At 33.6% G+C, this 27,893-nt stretch overlaps 1 protein-coding gene across 20 annotated transcripts in view; it reads left to right on the forward strand.

Moving 5' to 3' along the window:
* Positions 1-27,893, forward strand: part of SEC31A (SEC31 homolog A, COPII coat complex component) — a 61,648-nt gene that overhangs the window by 20,688 nt on the left and 13,067 nt on the right. For 5 of the 20 annotated variants that reach the window (XM_011356354.2, XM_011356356.2, XM_023528454.1 and 2 more), the window contains exons 9-23: positions 589-750; positions 957-1,109; positions 6,075-6,314; positions 7,169-7,243; positions 8,336-8,374; positions 8,869-8,946; positions 11,348-11,423; positions 11,862-12,040; positions 13,299-13,425; positions 14,505-14,650; positions 15,930-16,103; positions 18,217-18,390; positions 21,184-21,276; positions 21,951-22,077; positions 23,891-24,226. In XM_011356354.2, the coding sequence (XP_011354656.1) occupies positions 589-750; positions 957-1,109; positions 6,075-6,314; positions 7,169-7,243; positions 8,336-8,374; positions 8,869-8,946; positions 11,348-11,423; positions 11,862-12,040; positions 13,299-13,425; positions 14,505-14,650; positions 15,930-16,103; positions 18,217-18,390; positions 21,184-21,276; positions 21,951-22,077; positions 23,891-24,226 (2,179 nt within the window). The remainder of the gene's footprint in view (positions 1-588; positions 751-956; positions 1,110-6,074; positions 6,315-7,168; positions 7,244-8,335; positions 8,375-8,868; positions 8,947-11,347; positions 11,424-11,861; positions 12,041-13,298; positions 13,426-14,504; positions 14,651-15,929; positions 16,104-18,216; positions 18,391-21,183; positions 21,277-21,950; positions 22,078-23,890; positions 24,227-27,893) is intronic. The other 15 variants (XM_011356357.2, XM_011356359.2, XM_011356360.2 and 12 more) reach the window with 13 other exon arrangements.

A 27,893-nucleotide genomic window follows, 5' to 3' on the forward strand; every position in this document is an offset into this window, starting at 1 on the left:
TCAAGTTTTTATATCAGCTATTCTTACAGTCTTTTCATATTTTCCTTCTAAAGAAAATTTCTTTGCCGAATTATGTTTCGATTCTGCAGTAATAAGAATGATGTATGTATACCTGTTTTATCTCTTGACTAAAATCCAAATTTCTCAGTGAATTCTTCCTTCTCAAGATAATTTTTTAAGTTTGGTCTTCAAATAGTCAAAATATAGGTGTTTGGTTCTTGACAAGGAAAAACAGTTGGATAGAACACAACTGATCTTTTAGAGTTTAAGTTAATTCTGATAGAGTGTTCTGTTCTTTCAGATGCATCCATTAATAACATTTTGATAAAAATGGAAACACTTCAGTGTTTAAGATGTGCTTATTCCAAATCTGGTTGAAATTTCAAGTAGCATTTCTTTTATCATAATAGACTGTCATAATGGACTTTTCTTGAAATTTTAAGAAAATTTCAAGAAAATTTTTTCTGGCTACAGATACTTTCTAAAAGAGAATATTTAAGCTCTACTTGTTGATTGTATCCATTCAGATGTTTTGAGTATAAAGTGGATATACTGTTTTCTGACTTTTTTTTTTTTTTTTTTGCCTAGGTATTATATGAACTTCCCACCAATACACAGTGGTGCTTTGATATTCAGTGGTGTCCCAGAAATCCTGCTGTCTTATCAGCTGCTTCCTTTGATGGGCGTATCAGTGTTTATTCTATCATGGGAGGGAGCACAGATGGTTTAAGGCAGAAACAAGTTGACAAGGTAGTAGGAAATGTTACAGTTTTTTATTATAACAACTGAAAAAAATCATCTTATTATGTAAATATTTTGAGAGTGACATTACCGATCAATATACTGATAAATTAGATAATTATGAAGAATAAATTTCTTGAATATGACTTGAAAACATGTCATATAGTCAGTCTTATAAAAGTTATAAATTCTCTCTCTCTCTCTCTCTTTTTTAGCTTTCATCATCTTTTGGGAATCTTGATCCCTTTGGCACAGGACAGCCCCTTCCTCCATTACAAATTCCTCAGCAGACTGCTCAGCATAGCATAGTATTGCCTCTTAAGAAGCCACCTAAGTGGATCCGAAGGCCTGTTGGTGCTTCTTTTTCGGTAGGTGGATTGTTTTTTGGTCCATAATCACAAAGGATTTACCATAGTAACGTGTTATTATAGGATCACTCAGATGGAATAAGATTGAATTTGAGATGTGTCTGTGGCTTTTTTATCACTTAAAATGGTTTCTCAGGAAAAGTGGGACCTACTCCCTTTTTTAAAAAATTGTGGTAAAATATACGTAACACAAGATTTCGTATTTTGACAATTTTAAAACATACAGTTCAGTGGGATTAAGTACACTGACATCGTACAACTTTCACATCATCCACCCTCCCACCCTAACCTTATTAAACTTGGCCATTTTTTCTATGTCTCCTCCATTTGTTTCTTTTCCTTTTTGAAGGAGGTTGTGTTTTTCCTTCTCTTCTTCCCTTTCTTCTAGCTTTTTTTTAATTGCCAGTTTTTTCTTTTATGGTAAAAAACAACATAAAACTTACCATCAACCATTTTTAAGTGTACAGTACAGTATATTAACTATATGCATATTGTCGTGCAACAGATCTCTTAAACTTTTTCATCTTGTAAAACTGAAACTCTCCACCTATTGAACAACAACTGCCTATTTTTCCCTCCCCTGGCCCTTGGTAATCACATTCTACTTTCTGTTTCTATGACTTTGATATTTCAGGTACCTCAGAGATGGGATCATGCAGTTTGTCTTTTTGTGATTAGTTCATTTCATTTAGCATTATGTCCTCACATTTCATCCATATTGTGGTGTGTGGCTGGATTTCCTTCTTTTAAAAGGCTGAATAATATCCCATAGTATAAATATACACCACATTTTCTCTATCCGTTCAACATTTAGGTTGCTTCTATCTCTTGGCTATAATGAGTAATGCTGTAGTGAACATTTGTGTGTAAATATCTCTTTGAGATCCTGTTTTTAGTTCTTTTGGATATATACTCAGAATTGAGATTGTTGAATCTTATGGTAATTTTTTTTAAAAATTTTTTTGCGGAATCTCTATACTGTTTTTATTTTACATTCCCACTAATAGTGCACATGGGTTCCAATTTCTCTACATACTCACTAATGCAAGTTATTGTCTGTTTTTTGGATTACTTCCATCCTAATGTAACATAAAACTTAATATTTTGACAATTTTAAAACATACAGTTCAGTGGGATTAAGTACATTAACATTGTGCAGTCTTCACATCATCCACCCTCCCACCCCACCTTATTAAGATGGTAATTTTATGAAGTAATAATCTCGTTGTGGTTTTGACTAATGATTAATGATGTGGAACATCTTTTTATCTATCTGTTAGTCATCTGTGTGTCATCTTTATATACAGTATATAGTAACTCATTTAATTCTCACAACCACCTTATAAAATAGCTACTATTATCTTCATTTTGCAGGTAAAAGAGTCACAGAGAAATTAAATAACTTGTCTGATCTTACAGTTATGAAGCTATTAGCTATTCTACTGCCAGTCTAATGAAATGCCTATTGTACATAATGATGAAAGTGACTCTTAGTAATAATGCCTAAAATTAAGATGGTAAACTTATTACTTTGTTCTCTATCACATTTTTTATCATCATAACAGAATTATACACATCATAGAATTCTGTCTACTCACTTTTCCCCAAACTGATGAATCATCTCCTCTGTAGTTATTGTTGAGTTCTTGCTATCATTCTTCTATTAACCAAGTGCAGAACTTTTTCTTTACCCATTCATATTCATTTCCCAAGTTCGGGTATTGGTCTCTTTATGTATCTTTTGGATTTCTTTCTTCCTTTTACATTGCTGTTACCCTGGCATTTTTTTATCTTTTCACACTGAATTGTTTTATGATTCCATCTATTGCTTGTCTTTCACTCCTTTAATTCGTACTACATACTCTAGATTAATCTTCCTAGAGTAGACTTTTGACTATATACCTCATAAATCCATTCTTTGGATTTAGTCTTCTCATCTTTCCTATCTGGTCTTCTCTATCTGCACTCCTTCTTTGGAATTTATGCTTTCGTTTGTGACTTTCCACTTTGAATTTTAACCAACCATCTATTTAGTTCTTTCCTTCCTTAAGTAATTAAAACATTTGTTATTATAAAATTATATATATATAAGATTTAAAAGAAAATCAAAATGTGCAGAAAAGTACCCTCCCCACCCCCAAATATAAGCTACTTGAGGACAGAGACTGTCTAGTTCACAGGTATGTTTCCATTGTTTAGAATGGTGGCTGACAAATAGAAGATGTTTAGTATATATTTATCTTTGTAATGAAAAGTGAACATCTTTCTCCGGCCATTTTCCCACCTCCACTCCCTAGTATTGGAGTATTATAAAGACAATAAATAACACTCCTTTCTTTCCCATATGAGTTTGGAACTAAGAGATGGAAAATCAAAATATCAACTTTAGTGCTGCCAAAAGCTAGATTGGAGGCTATAGTTTAAATATGCCACTATAGTGGATCTAGAATAGGGTTCTATGAGAGGGGCTTTAGTCTGCTTTGTTTGCCTCTATGTCCCCAATATTATTCAATAAACTTTTTTTTTTTTTTTTAGCTTCGCCCCTATATCAGGAAGCCTTATCAATCTAGTTATAGGCAGATCTCAGTACTGTGGGGCTTCCTTTGAAGGTGCAGGTAACTTGTCTATGTGGACTATTACTAGTGCAGGAAGACAAATACAAAAAAGAAGCTCTTAAGAGCTGATGCAAGCTTCCTACATTTCTTCCCTGAAAAGCAATGTCAATCAGTCTTCTCCCGAGAGAGTGTGAATGACAGGGAGAGGCCAGAAGTGTTGTTCTGCTCTTCCCTCCTATAAAGTACAATGAAAATACCCTCTCTATGGCTATGAGGGGTAGAATGTCAATGTCCTCCTCAAATATCTTTGGGCTACAATTACTGACGTTTTATATTTTTGGTTCTTTTTGTAATTATCTTCATAAATGTAAATAATTTACCTAAATGTCCTTGTCTAGCTTCTTCAACTTTATATATTATTAGTTGAAATTCTTCTATGCAATATTAAATTAGTTGCATTTAAACTTCCTTCTGGGGGTGGCTCTATAGTATAGCGGTTAGCACGTCTGCTTTACACGCAGAAGGTCCTGAGTTTGCGCCCCAGGTGGAGCCACGGACCATACCCTGGATGCACCAGGTCCCCTGTGCCGCCCCCTCCCCCCAGTGTGCTGGGCCTCCTGGGCCCCCTGGATGCACCAGGTGCATCTGGCGCTATGAGCTTGTGGGAGGAGACGCCCTGCCTTCAGAGATCTAGTTCTTAAGGAGAAATGGGCAACATCCATAGGTCAGGGGTGGAAGTTGTGCGGGGGGGCGGGTAACTAAAGAGGGGAATAAAAATAAATAAACTTCCAATTTTTTACCTTTCCAAATTTTTTTTTCTAATTTTAAAAATTACATTATTGTTTTTACATTACTAAGTTTTTTTTTTTCCCCACCTACAGTACCCGGTATTCCTAGGTGGTCTCCCATCCAAGTACTAACCAGGCCCGAACCTGCTTAGCTTCCGAGATACATTACTAAGATTTAAAAAATGTTTTTATTGTGTTCATTAGCATTATTTAAGTTTTCCGTTATTTTGGTTGATTTAAGAAATGATTAACAAACAGCATTTACATTATTATAATTATATGACATCGTAACATTAATATTACATAGAACTAAGTAAATAAATCAACCTAATCATCTTGTGAAACTCAATTTAGGTCTTTCTTCTGGGTGCAGTTTTTCCAAACTTCCCTAGAACTTGGAGAAATCCAGTGGCTTTGCCCTTCTGTGAAGTTTCATGTCATGCATGGTATTATCTGCACCACATTTGCCTGTTATATCCAGTTTTGTTTTTTTTTTCAGGTTAAGTTTCTTAAGGATAGTGGTTTGTATATTCCTATATCTTGGTATTTCCTACAATGCCTGACATAATCAACACTTTGAATATATTAGACATTAAGATAAGTTTATGTAAAGACCATAATCCTTGTACAAAAATTACTGAATATAAAGAGCCAAATTTGGTCCTGTGTTTCTTTACCTATATTTATTTTTCATGTATATATATATATATAACTGTCTACTTGCTATTGCAGGGCAGATATTGGGTACTGTAGGAAATAGAAGAATAAAGTAGATACAGAGCCGCCTTTGTAAGTGTAGCAGAGGCAGAGCTTTACATCTACCTTTCTAGAGTTTTCAGCTGGGCCTGAGAATTAAATTAATATGAGTCAGATGAGCAGGAGAAGAGCATACAGATTTTTACATACACATAAGAGCTCTCGTGGGAAAATGAAGACCCAAGGAAGTAGCAAAACCTAAGCGCTTACATACTAAGTTGAACAAACGGGAATTGTAGAAAAGTAAATAAAATATATAGAGGAACTAAAGGGAGATAATTGTTATTGAACCAGTTCATTTGTACAGAGTTCTCTGGCTTTGACTCCCATTTCTTGTGATAAGAATATTTCTTTCCACCTGGTATAGCAGATCAGCTCTCACATGGGAGTTGTATCTCTTGCTTTCAGGAAGAAAAGAGTTCAGAATGCCTTTATTGCTTCTGCTACTTTTCAAGTAGTCTTTAGCTCAAAATAATCATTATGTCAGATGGTATAATTTGAAAGAATGGCATATTCTGCCATCCTTTAAAATTTAGAGCCTAGAACAGAAAATTAGGCATCAGGGATGCAAAAGGTGACATTTTCCTGGTCCTTGAGTATTGAGTATGTGGAAGTTAGTAAAATCAAGTAGGTGAGAACTTGTGGGGTACAGTAAATAGTAAATTTTATCTAGAAAGTGAGTGGTATGAAGAGGAATAATAATTGAAAGCTAGGGTCAGATTGTGGAGTATGGGAGAGTATCAGCTAATTTTATTCAAAGTGGTATATATTTAGGCCACAGTTGTTTCCATTAGCAGGTTTACAATAAGCACTTTCTTTGGCCACATCCTTGTGGTTCAAACTGATTTTGTTTATTTCTTTTATAGTTTGGAGGCAAACTGGTTACCTTTGAGAATGTCAAAATGCAGTCTCAGCAGGGAGCTGAGCAGCAGCAGCAGCAGCAACAACACGTGTTCATTAGTCAGGTTGTAACAGAAAAGGAATTCCTCAGTCGATCGGACCAGCTTCAGCAGGTTGTACAGTCACAAGGATTTGTCAATTATTGTCAGAAGAAAATTGATGCTTCTCAGACAGAGTTTGAAAAAAATGTGTGGTCCTTTTTGAAGGTAAAGTTGGTATTAAAACAGTTTTATTTCATCTACAAATTTAGCTGTCCCTTTATATTCTAAATTTGTCTTCCTATTAAACGATTAGAAGAATGTGATATCAGGAACCTCAGGATGAAATTAAACCTTATGAAAAGCAGGAGACCTAACTTTTTATGCCAGAAGTTCTTTCTGCTTTGAAAAGGCTAATATGAAGTACTTTTTTAATCACTAAAAAACAATATAATAGATGTATTTGAGAGAAAGAATATTCACTAGACCTATTTTAAAATTAGAATGTAGAGCCCAGTATAATAAAAATGTAAGTATAATACAAAATAGAATATTGAATTTCTGTAGTAGATCCAGTTAAGGAAAATAGGGAAAGACGAAGAAGTAGAGGGGAGAGAGGTCGGCGGCATTTCTCATGCCTTTTACTGAGCTGCATTTATGACAGTAGAATAACAAACAGAATTTTCTGGTTGGTCATTTGCCTCCACTGGAATGTCTATTTCTTAATACTGAATTTTCCAAAGAAAATAGATGTTGAATACACTTAGGTTAAATTCTAAAATTATAGAGTTTACTTTTATATTTTATAATTAAATATTAGTTGGGGAAAGAGTTTTAAGACACTGAATGTTCCACATAGTGTGAATTTTGCATTCATATAACCTTTAGACATAAGTTTGTATTTACAAAAATTATGGTTTTAACTTATTTTAAAAAAAACTATTCTTTGGATTCTTATAGTGAACCTTCTAGTTGATATAGTAGACTTTAGAAATTTTTAATAATTCTACTTGAAATTTGATCAGTTAAAGATTAGGCCTTTATAATCAGGTCTTTATTTCAAGAATATGTATTTTTTAAAGGTAAACTTTGAGGATGATTCTCGTGGAAAATACCTTGAACTTCTAGGATACAGAAAAGAAGACCTGGGAAAGAAGGTAAACTTTTATAAAAGTTAAAAGGTTGTGCTTATACAAGTAAGATCATCCGTGTTCACTACAGCTTAAATGATGAAAAATAAGGTACTATTTCAAGTTATCACAATTTTCTACCCTAGGTATTTATGCCTTTAGCCCACAATTCCCAAACTATGTGTTGAGTTGGTCCTGCTAACAAGTAACTAGGAAATATTTTGAAACAAGGACGATTTATTGCACTGAACCTGAATAAACAAAAAGTCTAAGTGATTTGCTTAACATTTTAACTTAAAAAAAGATTCCCTTTTAAATTATATTCCAGTTTTATAGTTTTCTTCTCAAAGATGGGCTTTATTATTCTACAGTGTTGACATGAATGCCAGTAAAAACTCAGTGACTTTGGAAACTTTGAAAGAAATATTGTAGATTCTTTGTATAATTTATATTAGCCCTTACCATTTTTTGAAAATGACTCAAGTTTCCTGTAGCATTACAGGGTTGCTGCATATATGGTACAGGTTGTATACTGCACACTCTAGGTGTGCTGAGCATATCAAAGTTGGTGCTCCTTTGATGTCAGACTTGGGATCACATTACAGCCTCACTGTTTACTGGCTACGTGTCTTTGATCACTCCTTTAGATTTTTTTATATTTAACTTTATTATTAGTCTAAATTTCTTGATGCTGTAACTTTTTTTAGGTTTGTAAAATATTAATATGAAAGTTTTTACTGCCTACCAGATAGCAAAAAATGAGGAAATAGAATTTGATTGTCAGACTACTTCTAATAGCAGTTCTTTTCCATAATGAGTGTCTGAAGAAATATTCTTAAAGATTAATTATAGTTATTTTGTTTAAAACAAAGTAGAAGAAAACATGCTTGTTTTGAGGTTAGTTTTGTGAGATGACACATGAGCAGTAGAACTCCATGTGATTGAAACTAGAACCACTGAGAATTAGTTCTACACAGATTTTGTTATTTTCTTAAACATACTATCCCTAATCTAACCTTTTGTAGATTTTGTCAATGAGAATGGAGTACGAGGTGAACATTTGCTAAACACCTTGAAATAGAATTCCATTTAGTAGGCGAGTTGTTGTTTTTATTTCAGATTGCTTTGGCCTTGAACAAAGTGGATGGACCCGATGTGGTAAGAAGGCCTTTGAATAGCTACCTTCTAAAATTTTGGTTTGGTTTAGATGATAACAAGGAAGGCAATGTAATAAGAAATTTGTCTGTTTTATTGCTTTATGGTGTAAAAGTAAAGGCTGGTTGTAGATCTTTTAATACGTGAGTAATTCTCATTTTAAATTAGTATAAATTTAACTGGTACAGTATTCATTTTTCTTGATGGTATTTGAATTTTCCAAAAGAGGAAAAATGAAATGAATGACTACTCAGATGCTTAAAATTAAGGTGGTTGTTTCTGAGGGACATTTGTAGAAAAGAAAGAGAAAGTCTCAGCAGTAATGGCTCTTTGCTTTTCCTCTAATGGTGTTTCTCAAATAAATTTACTTAGTGTTCCTTCTTGTGATTAAACTAGCTCTGAATGTTGTTTATTGGTTCTTTTATCTTCCTTGTTCACTATTAACCTTTTAATGCTATATTCTTCAACTTCCTCTGTAATTGTTTTGTGTACCAAAGGCTCTTAAAGACTCTGACCAAGTAGCACAGAGTGATGGGGAAGAGAGCCCTGCTGCTGAAGAGCAGCTCTTGGGAGAGGTACTTATTTTTTTTTTTTTTTCATTTTTTAATTACAGTGGGAAGTTATGTGATACTTGTTTATTTCACATTGAAATATGGAAAATTTTCTTGACTACTTGTTCCAAAATAAAGTTGGAGAGCATTGTTTTCTTAGAGATGTTAAGAGTAATGATACTTGTTTATTTTACATTGAAATATGGAAAATTTTCTTGACTACTTGTTCCAAAATAAAGTTGGAGGGCATTGTTTTCTTAGAGATGTTAAGAGTAGGAGTCTGTTTATTAGTTTGACAGAGGTATCATCTCTAAAATCTTTAGTTTTATGAGCTAGCTTCTGGATTATATGGTTTAAAATTAACAATTGATGTGAGATTGACTTCATTTGGTCTGATGGATATCATTATGTCAAACTGAAAAAGAGATTTTATTCAGAAATCCACATTGCATTGCATCGCATCTAAAGTTAATGGGGTTTTTTGGCACATTAATATTTAGGGTCCACCATGAGTGGCGTAGGCTTCTGAATTAGTCTTTTGAACTTTGAGTCCAAGTAAAGAAAATTTCACTAAATAAACTGATTGTCATGATTTACTGGAAACATATTCTGAGTTGTAGTTGACAATTTTTATAACTGGTTTAAAAGAGTCCTTGAACACAGAGTTGTATCATTAATTTTTTTCCTTTTAATTTTCTGGGTTTTTTAACCACTAATAATTCTGTGATTACTTTTCTTTCTAATTATATTTCATCTTGGAAAATTAATCAACGAGTTACTGTTTCTCATCTCATCTTTGACTTTTTCATTGTTCTTTGTGATATGGGGATAGCCTGACTATGGATTGTTTCTTACAACCATTTACTAAATTATAAACATAATTCATCAATAAATTTAGACTACTAGAAGATGATTATAAAAAAACATTTTTCTTAGAAGTAGGTCTTCTAGCAATTATTTAACTTGAGAATAAAGGTTATGAGTGTGGAATCTTACAAAAATTTTGAACTAATTTTGGGAATACCCAGACAAAATTGTAGCATGCATTAAAGAAATGTACTTTCACTTATTTATAACTAGACTAACTGTGTATTATCAAATAGAGGACCATTTGGAAATACAATCATGAATTAATAGGTAATAATATGTCTTTAACAAAACAGTAGTCATCAATGGATACTTTCAGAGTATTTAAAAAAAGTTTGAGGAGGTATAACCTTCCCCTTTATCTTGCTGATGCTATTTGTTTTTCAAACATAGTAGATTACACATTGAAGGTACTCAGCATGTAATAAATTGTGCATCTTTTGGCCTATGTATATTTCAAAAAAAAATCCATAAATAAAGGTATATCAATAGTTTTTAGAAAGCAGATCTGAAAAGTCTGAGTTAAAAGAAAGAAGAGGTTTTTTTGGTAAGTTTGTTAGTGACTCTAATCAGATGTGTATCTGATTTATTTCTTAATGTGAGTAACTTAAGTTCTGAAATTTTTTGATAGCGTTTTAAATTCTAAAATGCTTCTCTTTAGTTGGGGAAAGAATTAAGGTTATAATTAGTCTCCTGTAATAGTTAGCATTATTTACGTATGATGCTATGCTGTGTTCTGCACTAAGATTATTCAATCCAAAAAATGCCCCTAACTTTGAATACTAGGAGCTTTTTACATTCAGATGTGCAGGTAACAAGTGCAGAAATTTTATTTTTTGTCTTTTTTTGAATTTTTATGCGTGGAAGAGAAGGCATTTAAAGCATTTGTCAGCAATATGCCTCTTATATTTCCTTCTAAAAAAAGAAAATATTGAATTTATTTTTACTCAGTCTTACAGGTAGTTTCAGAAATTTATAGCAGAACTATATATATTTTTACCAGACTAATCAGCTGTTCCAGTTATGCCTCAGTTGAAGAGAGCACAAAATCTATAATCATAGTTTATTCATAAACAATCTGTTTATTTTGCATTTATTTAAGGATACCAAGTGATTTTTTTTTCATGATTAATCCAGTCAAAACCAGAGAAACTCTATAACTACACCTAGTAAACAGAAATTTTTAGATATGTAGAAGCAGGGTGGTTTTAATATCTAGAATATGATTAAAAACATTTTGCGTGTTTCAGGCTACATTTAGTTGAGGTATCTAAGAAAACAAGGATTCTTCAGCTTCAATAATTTCTGAGCTACCAGTAATGAATTATGTTCGTTTGACATTTCTGGTAATCTTGGATTTTATTTATGATTGTATAATAGAAGTTAATTCTTAGGGAAGTTATAGATCTTAGTGTAAACTTGCATCTGAGAACTTTTCTGGAATAACTTGGCATGTCATCTAGTCAGTAGGTGAATAATCATATATAAATTTTGTTTGGCCAGTAAATTATTCCACAGTTTCATTCTGGCTAAGTCGTTGCCCTGTCTATTTCTCTAGCGTATTAAAGAGGAAAAACAAGAATTAGAATTTCTCCCTTCAGCTAGAGGAACATTTAACATCTCCATCAGCGGGGGTAAGTATCTATTGGTTTTGATTTCTAATTTTTTTTAACCATTTGAAAGCAAATAGTCCCTAAGTTTAATTTGAAAATGTATTGCCACAGATGGTAGTAGGTTGTAAAGAAGTACTCAGTTATCATTTAGTATATGTCATCAGTGCCTTGGAAATGGTGGAATGTTCTAACACTGATGTGATAGAAACTGTATAATGACCTTTATTATTCTAGTTGCGGCAATCTGGAAAATGTGTTATCTTACCTTATTTTACTTCTATGCATCTCAGTATATTTCCGTAGATCTCAAAAGTTTGTGTTAGAAATTAATCACCAGTAATTTTCAGAAATTAACAGTTTCCCCTCCTTCATGTGTACATATAAAAATTGATACATGAAGTATTTTTTCTTGTAACAAAAAGCTTTATGTAACTTGAGTGTATTATTTTCTTATTGCAGATATTGATGGTTTAATCACTCAGGCTTTGCTGACGGGTAACTTTGAGAGTGCTGTTGATCTTTGTTTACATGATAACCGCATGGCTGATGCCATTATATTGGCAATAGCAGGTGGACAAGAACTCTTGGCTCGAACCCAGAAAAAATACTTTGCAAAATCCCAAAGCAAAATTACCAGGGTATGTTATTTTAAAAATAGGTAAACAAACACAACATTTATCTGATTATAAAAGCAACACACTCTTATAGATCATTGAAATGCCGAAACAGCAAACAGTGAAAAAACTCTACCCATAATTCCTTGACCTGGAAATAGTTACTGTTAATAGCTTGTGGTATAATTGTTCCAGTTTTTGGTTTTTGCATATATAATTTTTAAAATGAAAAATACTTTTTATGTTTTTTATTGTAGAAAAGTTAGAATATAGAAAATTTTAAGGAGAAAATTTAGCACCTCCTAACTCTTTCATCAGATAGATTGGTACTTCTTAATCTGAGATTGGTTCCATTCTTTCATATCTCTTTCTATGTAGAACTTTTAAAAACAATCAAAACCATACATGTGTGGTTTTGCTTATAGATATTGCTACATATTGCAAACCTTTTTCCATATCTTTAAAGATTCTTACAAAAAAAATTTAATTGCTCTATAATCTATAACAAAGATATATTCCCTTCTTTTGGAGTGTTTAGGTATTTCTAATATTTTCCTAATATAGATAAGTTAGTGATAAACATTCTCTTCATGCCTGATGAAGACTTGTTCAAATTTCTAATTGTTTAATGAGGCTGTAGTCCTAGGAAAGGAATTTCTGGTGCAGTGGGACTGAACTTTGTGATATTATTAAATTTCTTTTCATAAAAGTTATCCCAGTGTTCAGTTTTTCCAGCATTGGTTGCTGTCATTCTCCCCAGCCTTGTCTCATCACCTCCTCTCCTGTTATCTTTTAGTCATACTTGGTTGCCTTTCAGTTCCTCATAAACTCCATGTGCCTTTCTCCTTCAGGACTTTGCACGTAGTGTTCCTTTGGTCTGGAATGTATTTTTCCTTCTTGATGAAGTTGATTCTGGCTTCATAGCTCAGTTGTCTTATGTGCTCAGAAAGTTTTTCCTGATCTATTAGATCCATTATGTCTTCCTGTTAAATGTTTTGATAATACTCTATACTTTCCTTTCTCAGCATTTTATAAAGTATGTTTGTGTAATTTTTTTTTTAAGAATTTTTATAAGAGTTTATTTGAGCCTATGTTATTTTTGAGCAAAAATAATACCATCTTCTGTGTCACTTGGTTCAAGGAAATACTTCACTTTGCTGTTACATTCTGCATGAAAATAGTGTGAATAATGATAGTTTTGAAAGATACAATTTATTAGCCAGAGTTAATTTTTATTAATATACCAAAGCCTTTTAATTCTCCTTTCTTTCCCTTTTCCAAGCTAATTACTGCAGTAGTGATGAAGAACTGGAGAGAGATTGTTGAGTCTTGTGACCTTAAAAATTGGAAAGAGGCTTTAGCTGCAGTATTGACTTATGCTAAACTTGATGAGTTTTCAGCCCTTTGTGGTAAGAAAATGAGCTTTATATTAAATATGTGGCATGGTATGTTGTAAATAAAATTGACAGATATTAGAAATTTTTGTAAACCTCAGTCACAAATAAGATAAAGGAATTCTCTTAATAACTATGAATAGTGTCAGATGGATACTAGACTAATTGGAGGGATCACTTTGTAAATTATATAAATGTCTAACCACTATACTGTATACCTGAAAGTAATATGAAATATTAAGTGTCAGCTGTAATTGAAAAAAAAAAATTAAAAATTAAAGAAAAAGTTCTCATTTGACTACTTCTCTTAGAATTATTAACTATATTACTTCTTCATACTTAGTTATTATTTTTAATAATACTGCTTAATGATTTTGGTTTTAGACAGACTGGACTTGGAATCTTGTCTCTGCCACTTACTATCTGTATGACCTAGTAAAAATTACTTTCTAAGCCTTAGTGTGTTCTTATGTAAAATGGCACATAATCAGCTCTCACTTAATGTTAGTTTGATAAAATTAATAATTATAACATTTGAGTAGAAATTACCATTAAAGGCTATGACTAAACTGGTGGCTAAAGAATAATATTATTTACAAGAACAGAAGGTTCAGGTTCTTAGTATAAGAACAGGCAACAATTTGTTACCTTGAAAGTAGTATAAGAATACGAAAATTACAAGATTAACTATATCATTATAAATAATTTATAGTAATCCTAGCTGCCATTGATATTTATTCCAAATGTGCCATATTTTAGACCACTGCTTAAAAAAGCATCTGATGTGATGAAATGAGTTCAGTCTTTATTAAAATTTCTGTACAAATATTGTTTTCATTTATTATTTTTTCTAATGAACATCCATTCTATAGCCAGTTTAGAATTTTGCGAAGAAATTTATTGTATACAGTTTGTCACTTTTATTCATTTAACATTTACTGTGCATTTACATGACAGAGTGATTTTGTTTCTACCTGCTGCTCATTGGTTGTGAAGTTTAATCTGTACTTCTGAAAATATTATTGGGTTGCTTACAACCTCATATACAGGTTGTGTTGGGTATAATCTTATTTTGTTTTCCTCTTTATCTGTAGATCTTTTGGGAACCAGGCTTGAAAGTGAAGGTGATAGCCTCCTGCAGACTCAGGCCTGTCTCTGCTATATTTGTGCAGGGAATGTAGAGAAATTAGTTGCATGTTGGACTAAAGCTCAAGATGGGAGCAACCCCTTATCCCTTCAGGTTAGTATCTTTGAAACAAAAGGGTGCTTTCTCCTTAGTGTTGTTGTCTTTCACTCTGTTTATATTCTAGAAATTGACTTGTTCTAGAAGTTCATTGCTTTCAGCCTTACTCTATATTTTGGAAGTTCTTTTGCTGGATAATTATGTGTATTTATTGCTATATTTGGAAGGACAGAGTTTGAGATGATGGGATAGTTAAATGGGGTTGCAGCTGTTTGTAAGATCAGATTGCGATTTGGTAGTTGACTAGGGGACATAGGAGGCCAGGACGTAGGAGGCCAGAGTATAAAAACAGCCTTTGGCTTTACCACTTCTTCCTCTTGCTCCTCTCTGCCTCCAGTGATCCTGTCTGCCTTGAGCACAGAAAGAAACAATGTGGGATAAGGAATGGGAGGCATCCCTAGTACCAATAGAGAATCTTCATGGTTAAGGGGAAATGAAAGTAAGAGGTCATTGGAATCCCATGTAGCACGAATACTCGGGCAAGAAAGGAAGTAAAAAATGTGGGGACAGTTCTCAGGTACCGAGTAACTTTAAGTTTTTTTCCTAAGCATTTAATCAAGAGTCTCATGATATTTCAATCTAATATTTCTTTTTCTCCCCGGAAAGAGGTTTTCTCGGTGGGGTTGTTGCTTGTTTGATCACTCTGTTGAAATTGAAAATTTGATATGAAATCAAGGTTTCTCCCTTCTTAGTCCTTCTGAGAGAAAACACACTTGTTTTGCCTCTGGATTTGTGTACTTATGAAGGGCAGGTGGGTAGGATATTCTTTATATGCTTTGTACCTGAAGCATAGCTTCCCATTATTGAAAGAACTGGTATTGAAGAGCAACATGAGAAACTTTAGGTTGAAATAGTAAACCCATTTGGAGGTCACCTCACAGTAGTCCTATTTTTATAATGATAGTATGATGTTTTCACTCATAGTTTCTCCTGCACCTGCTGGAACTCAGGTTTCTGCCTTCAGACATCTGCCTGTCACTTTCACTTTGGATATTTGCCTATTTTAGCTCACAACTATCTGGCAGTTTAAGGATGTTTAGGAGAAAGTCGTAACCTATGCCCTGTCCATGGGTAAGAGACCTTCCTCCTTACTTTTTCAGTTACCTGAATGGTGGTCAACTATTCCAGACCTTTCTAAGAGAATTAATAATAGATACTGTACTTTTAGTAGGTTTTAGAAATCTTAGTAACTCTTTATCTTTTCCTGCTTCCTCTCTTACACATCTTGGTATCTTTGTCTGTTTTTCCTTTACTGTCCCTTCTTTTTCTCTTTTAGGATCTGATTGAGAAAGTCGTCATCCTACGAAAAGCTGTACAACTCACACAAGCTGTGGACACTAAAGCCGTAGGAGTTCTTTTGGCTGAGAAAATGAGTCAGTATGCCAACTTGTTGGCAGCCCAGGGCAGTATTGCTGCAGCCTTGGCTTTTCTTCCTGAAAGTACCAACCAGGTAATTAGAATTGGCCATTTTTCTTCTTTTAACATATGAGTAAGGCAAGTTCAGTAGATAGCATTCAGTATTAAACATAAACATACTAGTAGGTGGAATGTTTTAGAGTCTTGAATTTTTATCACCTGACTATAAATGAATGTTATTGATAATTCTTTAGGATCATTTTAGGTGTACTCATGCTGTATGAGGTAGGATGCTCTTGTAGTATGATAGATCCCTTTGTACAGAGAGACATAGTATTTGAGGAAATGAGGAAAATAAATGGAAAAAGGACCAACTTTTAGTTACTTACGCCAAATGCTAATTTGTTTACAAGGTCCTTTGTAGGAATCCTCGATGTTGAAAAACTATAAATGTTAATATTTAAATTATTGGGTTGTAATTTTAAAATTCCCACAAGTGCCATCCCAGATATTAGTGAAGAAACTCATCCTATATAACATTTCAGTCTGATGCTGTCTAGGGGCAAGTATATTTTTAAAGTATTTAAGGCCGAGGGAACTACATTACATTCTTAATATCATATCTTTATTTGGCGTGCAGTAAAACTCAGGCATTTTCATGGTATTGATTTCAGTTCAGTAAGCGCTGAGTATACAGTGATGAACAAGATGTCCAAGATCTTTTCCCTGAGGGAGTTTCCAAACTGAAAATGACTATAGATGAGTAAACATGGGATTCCAGAAGTGCAAAATACTGATAAGAGATAGTGCTGTGGGAGCACAGAAGAGGGAAACCTAAAACCCACAGGGAAGTACGGGTGGAAGTTGGTGTGGCATTTTAGGAAAGTTTTCCACAAGTAGGGTATTTATGTCTACGGTGTGTGTCTGACAGAGCTTAATTTTTAGCCTCACGTTATTTCTATACTTTTTATTGTAAAGTTTCTTCTGTTTTGGGATGGATTTTTTTTTTTTTTAGTTAAAATTTTTTTCAGCATCTTGTCTGTTCAAGAAGTATCAGTAAATTTCATCGAGTAAAAATACATCTGTGTACAGGGACTAAGGAGTGTAGTATGACTCTAGTTGGTTTTTTATATACTTACATGTAGGATCCAGCTCATATCTTTCTAAAATGTTCCTGCGAATAATAGGTAGAATAGAAACTGAGTCTTTATGATCACTTTGACATAATAGTTTTATATGAATTTTTACTTAACAAGGTCTTATTTTACATTGAGATATAAAGCTCTTTATTTTAAGACTAACTTAATCTAAGACCTTTAGATCGAGCCTTAGAATTAATTAAACTCTTTTCAATACCATTTATAACCACATATATTTTTATACATTATTCTTCATGCTTTTTTTTGGACTTTAAAGAACATTCTTTATAAAAATATCTTGATTTTGATGTTACTTTCTCCTGTATGTCTCAGTAGACGCTTAATATTTTCTGGGAAATAGGTCTTGAGACTTTGTGATATCATACTGGTATATAATTCTCTTCCATGAAAGACAATAAAGTATACCTAAAAAGTTTAAATGACATCTTTAATCCTTTAACTAATTTGTAGAAATATATAATTTTTAAAGAAGTTAAAATGAATTCTTGCTAAAACATTTCAACATTGCTTTTTCGTTGTTGTTAATACTTGGAACATGCATATAGTCAACTCACTATATATCTATATAATTATAGATCTATATAAGCTTCTTTGAGTTTAACATCTTACTCTTATATTTCAAACATCTTTTAAAATTAATTTTTATCTCAGATCACCATTTTCTTCCATCACCGTCTTTAGCATTTAATTCTCTTTTAGGGCCTTTTTTCCCTACAAAAAATGTTATATATTTCTTAACTACTTTTTTATGATTTGTGAGAATTACTCTACAAGAAAACAAAAGAGCAGTGATGAGAAGTGACATTGATCTTGCATGCTACCATGTAGTGAGCATAATTCAAATCCCTGCCTCAGTTAAATTACAAGTTACATTATTATATCATGGACCTTTGGTGTCAGAAACCACGTCAAACTTTAATGTGCCAGAGTCAATTGTATATGCACAAATATATGAATGATCAAGCTTACTCGAAGAAAGTCAACATGTTGTCATATATTTGGGTGAACTCTAACAGTTTACTTCGTTTAATCCATTGCTTCTTATAGCCAAATATTGTGCAGCTTCGTGACAGACTTTATAAAGCACAAGGAGAGCCTGTACCAGGACAGGAATCAACTAAAGTTCCTTATGAGAGGCAGCAGCTGCCTAAGGGCAGGCCTGGACCAATTGCTGGCCACACACAGATGCCGAGAGTTCCAACTCAACAATATTATCCCCATGTGAGTAATATGGTCCAGATTAAGTAGGAACATTTATGTATTTCTATTCAAACTGGTTTTAATTTGTTGGGTTAGAGACATCTGCTATGATAAAACTAGCCAACATTGTTTTAATAGTTATACTTTTTATATTCTTCAAAGTGGTGTTTAAGATCTGTTTTTAAAAATCATCCCTTTAATCTCGCTAAATAGATTATATTTTAGATGTAAATTAATTTAAACTCTCGAGGGAGATTTCGCTATCACTTAAACTTCCCTTACGCATGTATATCTGTTCTTGAAACTTCTAAATTTGATTCATCCAACAAACTGTAAGTAAAGTAGCAGTAACAGTTTTGTGGGTTATTTGGTTAATTTTATAAAATATTTTTTAAAAAGTCTTTTTTTGAATAATTTTTTCTGAATAATTAGTGTAGGTTTACTATATCTTCTTTATCCATACAATAAAAAGAGTATTGAGAATACAGACTTTTTGGGGAGACAACTTGGATATTAGAGAAAAGTGAATAATCAAAGTTTATGAAATTGCAGGTCACAGAGAATGTGAAGATGATTAAATAATTTTTATTAATTTATTCAACTTTTAAAATATTTAGTGGCATAAAATGTGGGCCTCGTTGTCTTTTACTATTTCATGTGGAAACTGTTTCTAGACCAGCAGATAAACTTCCTGTTCTTAAAGGAAAAGTATATTTTTTTCATAAGTAATAAATGGTCTTGATTGAAAACAAAGTTTAACAAGTCCTCTGCCCATTTTAAAACAGAACAGATTGCTGATAGAATTGACAGGATCTTTCTTATATTTCATTCTAACAAAATAAATATAAAATCATGAAAAACTAAAAAAAATCAAATCATACGTTTTGTCTATTCTTTTGGTTAGTAGTGAATTAGGATAGATTGCATTTGAATATAATTTTAACAGTCTAGAGTACTCTCTGTTTTGTTTTTTCATTCATTTGACAGATTTTTATTGAGAGCCTACTGTGAGTGCCTGTCTTTATCCTCCATGATTGGGGTATATTGGTAAAGAAAACATTAAATTCTCAAATCCTGTAGAGATTTAGAAAGTCTATAACATAAGTAATGGCTGGGGAAACAGAGACGTAGAGTGTACAAGCAACCAATCAGAGTTTTAAGACATAGAACTTGAAATTTTCAACATTGTGTGGTTAGTTAATTGGCAGTTTGGGGCTGGAACTTTAGAGCATCTTGAGTTGGTACTGAAGTAGTAAAGCATTCTCTGCATTGGAGAAGAGAGTATTTACTCTTTATGTCTTTGGGTTTTTCTGTCTTTCTGAGAAAGCAAGAACATCAAAAGCCTCTTGTTTTACTTTGACTTAGCAGTCTCATACTTTAAGAAAAGGAAAACAAATTCAACCATAAATTAAGCAATGATTTTCTTTTACTTTTTTTCCCTATTCCCAGCTTTTAGTGAAGTTTCTGCAACTCAACGTGGCTGTCATTAAGCCACTCTGCATCTTTTCTTAGGGCAGCAATGGCAAGAGATCAGACATCTTGTCTTACTGTTACTATTTAAAGATTAACATGTATTTATTTCAACTTGGATTTGAAATCTAAATCTCCTTTGGTAAAGAGGATGCAGAGTCAGAGATATTCATTGCCCACAGTTTTAGATGAAAGGGCTTAAATCTGTAAATATTTTATGGGGAGTTTTCTTGGCATTCATAAAGAAAAAAAAATTAGAAGAAAGGAGAAAGGAACAAAACAACTGCCTAGCCAAGAGTCTAGGAATTACCACATGCACCCTAGAACTTTTTATCTTGGGGGTCCTTCTCTGGGAACCACAGAGTGAGTTAAGATGACCATTGAAGAGTCAGATATCTGTAGGTGATTCAGCAGTTTTTGAGTTATCCAGGAGCTGAAACCCTGTGTTTATGTGGCAGTGATTTTCTTGATTAAAGCTTATGATATGTTGAATGAGGACAGTGACTTGTGGTTTTAAAGGACTGTTTACAGTCAGGAGTAAAGGGAATGAAAGGGAGGTCAGATTTGTTCCACTTCTACTTTGACCAGCACATCTTTGCTATTACTTGTTTATATATTGGAGTTTCTACAAATAATTACTTGACAGAAAGGACTTTGATGGCTTAGGAAAAAAAAATTGAAAACCTCTGGACTTCAGGGTAGGCAACATGGTGTAGTGTACAGACACCGGCCTGCAAATTAGGAGACCTGGAATTATTTCTAGTTCCTTTACCACAGAGTTTATGGACCTTAGTAAACTTCTTCATTTCTTTGGGCTTTGGTTTTCTCAATGGTAAAGGGTGGGATTAGACTGGATGTTCTTTACTATTCTCTGTATGATTCTAAGCCTCATGTAGGACTAATTTGATATTTATGGCTGTAATGAAATCCAGAAAAGGGAGCTTAAAGCAATATGTTTACACATCTAATAGCATGAATACTATTAATGCTTCAAAATCACTTTTTTACTCAGTTACCTTTTTTTCTCGGAATGTTTTTCCTTCTCTACTTACAGGACCTAGCTCCACTCCACCCCACTCCCTTATACTTGACACTTGAATGGCATTGTTCTTTGTGCTTTGATTTAGGTTTTCATATTATTTTTCTTACTGCCTCTCTGCCCTTGTTTTATTGTGAATATGTTTTTCTTTTGAAATTTCCAGTTGCCTTGAAAGCAATTGCCTGTGTGTCTTGCTGCTCTCACTTTTTGCTTTGCATATGGCCATTGATGCCTTTTGGGTTTTTCCTTCTTTTAACATTTTCATCTTTTATTTTCTGTGATTGGTGTTTCTTTGTTCGATTCAGGTTAGAATTGCCCCTACTGTCACTACCTGGAGTAACAAAACTCCTACCGCCCTTCCCAGCCATCCACCTGCAGCCTCTCCCTCTGACACACAGGTATATCCTTCATTATTCCTCTTTGAGCAGAATTTTGCTCACTTACATATATATGTAGTTATGTATTCTCTTTCCTCCTTCTTAAGTTCCCTTTCTCCCATCCACCCATCTGTCTGTCTGCTTATTGCATTTGAATGATTTTAGGATGCAAGAAGCAGTTTTTAGCATAGTTAATTTGTTTTCTTAACCCTCTCTCATCCTTTGCAGTTCTAAATTGACTTGAGCTAGAAAAACATCAACCAAGGTTCTAGCAGTGGTTTAAATCTGATTTCACTAAAGATTTTCTTTTTTCTTTTTTTTTTTGAGCATTGCAGAAATTGAAGAGAAGCAAACTTCCCTTGTAGCATTTATAACTACATTTCCAAAGTGTGGATGGAATTTAGTAAAGATGGAAAATCCTGGTGATTTACTATAAATACCATTGACACTGTTTTAGGAGGCTATTAGCATCTGTTGTCATTCATTGCAGTTATTACCTTGAACCTGTCTGATCTTTAAATCACTAAGAATAGTTACTTAGAAAACGCACTCTGAAGAAGATAGAATGTGCAAAATGCAATGTTTCTTACATAATAACATTTTTTTAATAGAATTCCGCTTCGAATATTATAAACCCATTGGGTAAGATTCTTTATTCCAAATAATCCTCCTTTTACCATATTCTTATTTCCTAGGGAGAAAATCCTCCACCTCCAGGTTTCTTAGTGCATGGAAATGTTAATCCAAACGTTGCTGCAGCTCAGCTTCCCACATCTCCAGGTCATATGCATACCCAGGTACCACCTTATCCACAGCCACAGCGTAAGTAGTGTGACCGTGAAGTCTTTTCACAGTGGCATGTCTTATCTAGTGTAGTAATTATTTACTTTGAAGCTCCAAAGCCATGATTAAGTCAGTTTTAATGAGTAAAGAACCAATGTGTGTAGAGCACGAGTCCTTGCTATAGAGAAACATGGTTTCCTTGGGAAGCATCCTGAGTCAGCATGCTAACAAACAGCTCCTGTGTTGGTCCATTCAGAACACTTGGCTCCTGTTCCTGTGCCTTTACTAAGACCTATTAAAGAGAGTAAGTTGTCTCATGATTTGGTTATAAAACAATAGAATTTTAGAAATTATTGGTACATATTCTTTTCCTTCAGACAAGATGACACAAATCATTTTTGAAAAAATGGTTCCAAGGGACATTTGTTGTTGTTTTCCATTTATTTTATTTCTTTAAGATATAGCCTTTTTTTTTTTTTTTTAAAGAGTAGTTTTAGGTTTGTAGCAAAATTGAAAGTACAGGAAGTTCTAATATACCTCTTGCCTTCCACGCAAACCTCCCCAACTGTTGACACCCTGTACCACAGTGGTACACTTGTTACTGTCAGTGAGCCTACACCCCTACTTCATTATCATCCAAAGGCCATACTTGGGTTCTCTCTCTGTGTTGTACTTTCTGTGAATTTTGACAAATGTATAATAATGACATATATCCACCATTGGCTTTTGTTTTTTTCCAGAAAATATTTGTACTTGGAAAGCAAAATATCACCACTATTTTAAAATTAAATGGAAAGCAAAAAATAAAAATCTCAAAAGGGAAAATTATATGACTGAACAACTATTACAAAAACAAGAGGCCATTACCTAGTGGGAACAAGTCTTTATGAGCATGCACTATGCCACAATGGATATTCTTAACATAAATACAAATTTGATACAACTTTTCATGCAAACGCTCAATGTGAAAGTATTGTCTTCAGAAGTACCATTCTACTCAATTCACTCTGTAGAGGTTCATACCTACCCCTGGTCATTCAGAATGTGATGATATTAAGATCTCTGATATGAGTTCAGGTCTTTGCATTAAAATGTTAGGTGGCTGCCTGATTGCTTACTAACCAACTATGTACAGCATACTAAATATATGGTAGTTGTTTTGTCAGGAATCAGAGTTGACTATTAATTTGGAACTGTACTCATACTCAGAATTTGAGTAGCTGATGATTTTACTAGATGTGACAGAAGATATTTGATTCATAACAGTAGTACTCACTCTGTAGTTCTTATGGTAGGGGAGATCCTGAGCTGCTACCAAACTCCCTATAACTTTTATTATAAAGGATGTGTGATTCCTCTTTGTATGTGTAATTCCTCTATGGTTCCATCTGGTGGCTAGTGGATGTCACTGCAGTATTTTCACGGAAATAGGAAGTCTCAGAAAAGGGTCAGTTTTTTTTTTTAATTTACTTTTCAATTATAGTAGACATACAATTTCGTATTAGTTTCAAGAATACAACATAGTGATTAGACATTTATATACCTAATGAAGTGATCTCTGGAAAGTCTAGTACAGAAAAGAGTCAGTCTTGGCAGTTTTGGGGTCTGATGATTCAAAGGTTTTCACAGTCCACAGTATCTGGAGATGGCAGGTTTCAAATATGGTATCCAATGACTTTTAGTATATTTAGGGCATCTAAGCTATCAAAAGCATACCATGTTTGGTTATAACTTATTGTTAAAAGAAGAATGATGAAAACAGTTGCTATGGGATGAGGTAACTTTGGGTTTCTGTAGCTGTCTGAATGAGCTTGTAACTAATTAAAATTTTTGTTTCTTCTCCTTGGTGTAGCTTATCAACCAGCCCAGCAGTATTCCTTCGGAACAGGGGGGTCAGCAGCATACCGACCTCAGCAGCCTGTTGCTCCTTCTACTTCAAATGCTTACCCTAACACCCCTTACATATCTCCTGCTTCTTCCTATTCTGGGCAGTCTCAACTGTACGCAGCACAGCACCAGGTTTCTCCACCTACCTCCAGTCCTACTGCTTTTCCCCCTCCCCCTTCCTCTGGAGCATCCTTCCAGCATGGCGGACCAGGAGCTCCACCATCTTCAGCTTATGCACTGCCTCCTGGAACAACAGGTATACTGCCTGCTGCCAGTGAGCTGCCTGCGTCCCAAAGAACAGGTCTGAGCTTGAAAGGGATTTGGTTTGGCTCCCTTCTTTATTTTTTCATGAACACGTGGGTGGATATTTCTAACTTTGTATAGTGGGTAATGTGAGGTATTGAATTTTTACCATAAATTCTAAAACTGTTTCTAAAAGTATGATGCTCCCATGATGAACTTTAGTTGCTAAATGAGGAAAACTTTAGAGCTTCAAAAGAATAAGAGTGTATGGCCTACATTAAACTTAATGTGGTTAGAAATTAATCGGCAAGATAAGTGGTGGTTGGAACCAGATTTAATTGACACCAATTTCTTTACTAGAGCAAAACTATACTCTTTGTTCTTACTGAGAAATTTTCAATTTTTAAGATTATTTATGCCTTAAACTCATTCATGAAGATTAAACAGTACGGAATCTTAGTGAGGCTGTACAAATTTTATAATTATATTTACTTGTAAAAGTGAGGTGGGATCTCGAAATGCTTATCTAAAGGAAAAAAGTGAGAGAACACAACAAACAGTTTCTCTAACAGCTGAAATCAGTATACAGTAGTGTATTAGTTCTTCATTAGGGCTATACTACCCTCTCAAACATTTTGGAAATTTCTAGATGTGTGGTGGGTTTTGTTTTGGTTTTTTTTTTTGTCTAGTAGTGTAGTTGTGCCTGAAATTTTCTAATTAAAGTCATCATTTAAAAATTATTTTTATAGTGAAATACACGTTTTATAAATTTTTTATTTCTCATGTTACAATTAGAGCATTATATGAATTTTTTATGGTTAGGTTATATTATCTGATTTTCATTTTAGGATAGTAAAAAGGGCCTCAAAAGCATGCACTATAAAAAGAGATCAGTGAATCAGGGTTAAAAACCACTAATGTAGTGGTTGAGAATGCAGGCTTTGAAATTACATTTCCTGGGTTTTTATCCCTGCTTCACTACTATCTAATTATGTGACCCTTGAGTAAGTTACTTTTGTAAGCTTCAGTTTCCTCAAGATAATAGTAGTACCTACTCATAAACTTACAAAAAGGATTGAATGCATTAGCACATTAAAAGCATTTAGGGATAATGACTGCAAAATTATCTATGATTACACAAAACCTCACTCAGAGTTCTGTGCATTTTGGTATTTGAAAATAATTTCTTAGATTATAACTGAAGATTTTGAACTATAGAGGCACAAAGATGAGTGTGTTTTGCTTTCCTCCTAATACTGAAGTTTCTCCTGGGGAGTCCAGTATATATTTTTATCCTTTTTTGTCCTCAGCAGAAGCTTTAATTGCCGAAAACATCAAAAAATTGGATCTATTAAGGAATTAGTCTTTTCTAATAAAGCCTTATGGATCCAGAATTATATACATATTTCCTCCTCTCCTCTTTGATATTAAAGCCCAGAGTACCAAAAATCTCTCTCACATACACACACACACATTATGTATCATCATTTGCTGCACAAATAAAATTTCTTGAATTTTCAATACAAATACTTCAATAGGTTGATATTTTAGAGAGGAGTGCTGATTAAGTTGTAGAATTTAAAACCTGGGTGAGGACAGTATCAACATTGTTTCAGTGATTAGTTGGTACTAGAGTTCCTGAGTGAAAGATGGATTTGAGTAACTCCCCACTTGAAAGGCGGTACAGGGAAGTTGGAAAGTGAATTGTCATTTATTGAACATATATTGGCCATGTGCTAGCATTTGACAAGTATTTTCTTATTTAAATCTTAAACCATGAGAAATAGGAATAATTATTTCTTTAAAAATTGACACGAGGAAACCTGAGTTTCCTAGGAGTTGTATTATGTTCTCATGATTTTTACATTTACATTGTGACAGTCTCCAAGTTGAGATACAAACCCAGATATCTCAGTCCTCAAAGCCCATGTTCATTCTTCTTTCCTACGTAGTTTTATTTCGATGTTATAGAAGTAGCTATCAGTGTTGGAATTAGAAAAATCATTTAGCAACATTGTTTCACACATTTGTTACATCAAGTTAAATATTTGCATGGGTATCTTTTGCTTCTTAAGCAAAACTGTGTTTGGCTATGATATAACAGTCTTTGCTTTTATACAAAGTAACAATGTTCTAACCTGGCTCTGAAACAGAGTGACTAATAGGAAGAAGCAGCCAAACATTTTCAATATTCAGCAGGCTCTAAGCTAGCTGCTTTGTTACTTCTTGCATGTTAATAGTTCCTTGTATTTTAATTAACAGTTATAGCTTTATCATATTTTATTTTTTAATTTCCTATAAATTTTGCTTAGGTTATACAAATAATCGTGACTGAAAATTTTATCTTTGTTCTAATGTGTCTTAGATCATATCATGGTTTTCTGTAGGACTTGGAAATTCTGCTTGTGCCATAGATGATTCTTGATGGACATTAGGATTTTCAAGCCCTCTAACTATGAGGAGACCACAAAATTATGTGCCCAAACTCAGAGAAACTAATGTTATAATCATCAAGATATTCATTCAGTAATTTTTTCAAATTAGGTAAATTCTTTAATGAGTATTCAGTCTATAATCACAATTTTAAGTAGAGGTAGGGAGGCTGAAAAAGACTTTATTTTTAGCGAACAGCACATAGCTTTTTTATAAATTGGAACATAAAATTTGTAGTTGGGCCAAATTTTGGAAAGCCTTAAATACCAGGCCAAGAATTTTATACTTCATAAGATAAGAAGAAAAGTTCTAGTGAAGGAGTTGAACTGATCAGAAGCATGGTCGAGTTGGTACTTGAGAGGTTAATCTGAAGGTGGTCCTACAAAAGAGATTGTGGGCAGCATGGCAGAATCAGGCAAGGAAAAGAGACTGTCTCCCAGTTCTAGGTATAATGTGCTAACAATTGAGTTAGGATAGTGAGATACTGGTTCAGTGGTGGCAGCACAAAAAGCAGGAAGTTTTCCCTGTTTTACTCTCTGGGTTAAGTAGGATACTGCTTGTCATTTTTGTGTGTGTGCATCCCTGGTTTAATGTAAGCTGGTTAATAAAGGTGAGCACTTTCAATTTGAAGGCCTTACTCAGATTATTTTCTGATAAAATGATCTTCAAGCTATCATGAAGCTGTCTTTAGGTCAGCATTGATGATTTCGTTTAACAATGGGTAATTTAGGTGTATAATCTTGGACTTCTTTACATAGAGGAATCTTGAAGGGACATAATATTGCATATTTTTATGAAACAATATTCTGAATTTTTTTTTTAAATTTTCACAAACAGTCAAATTATAAGGGCCTTTTACATTTTACATCTAACCTTTTAAATAAAGGAGCATGATAGCCTTCTTTTTTAAAATTTTTTTGGAAAGTTCTGTTTTATGTCATTAGAAATGACCTCAAAGGTTCATGTCTTTCTAAATTTAAATTTTTAATTTTGTCACCTTTTTTTAATGTGACATGTTAGGCCTGTAGTGGAAAGGAGATGTATATTGTTGTCTAGGATGCTCTGTTCCCTTCATCTCAAATTACCTTCTAGCCAAAGGTTTCTATACCATCAGTGCTAATATTTTGTGAATCCACTGAAAAGTATCTCGGCTGGTACGTAGATCCTATCATTATGTTTTTGCCAGAATACCTAGGAAGGTTCCCAGTGAGAAGTGGGATTCAAGTAAGGATGGTATGCAGCTCCACTCCTGCATGTAAGACGTAGCAGTTTCCTCTTTCTTCCCCCAAAGA

The sequence above is a fragment of the Pteropus vampyrus genome, unplaced genomic scaffold, assembly GCF_000151845.1.
Source record: "Pteropus vampyrus isolate Shadow unplaced genomic scaffold, Pvam_2.0 Scaffold25, whole genome shotgun sequence".
Lineage (NCBI taxonomy): Eukaryota > Metazoa > Chordata > Mammalia > Chiroptera > Pteropodidae > Pteropus > Pteropus vampyrus.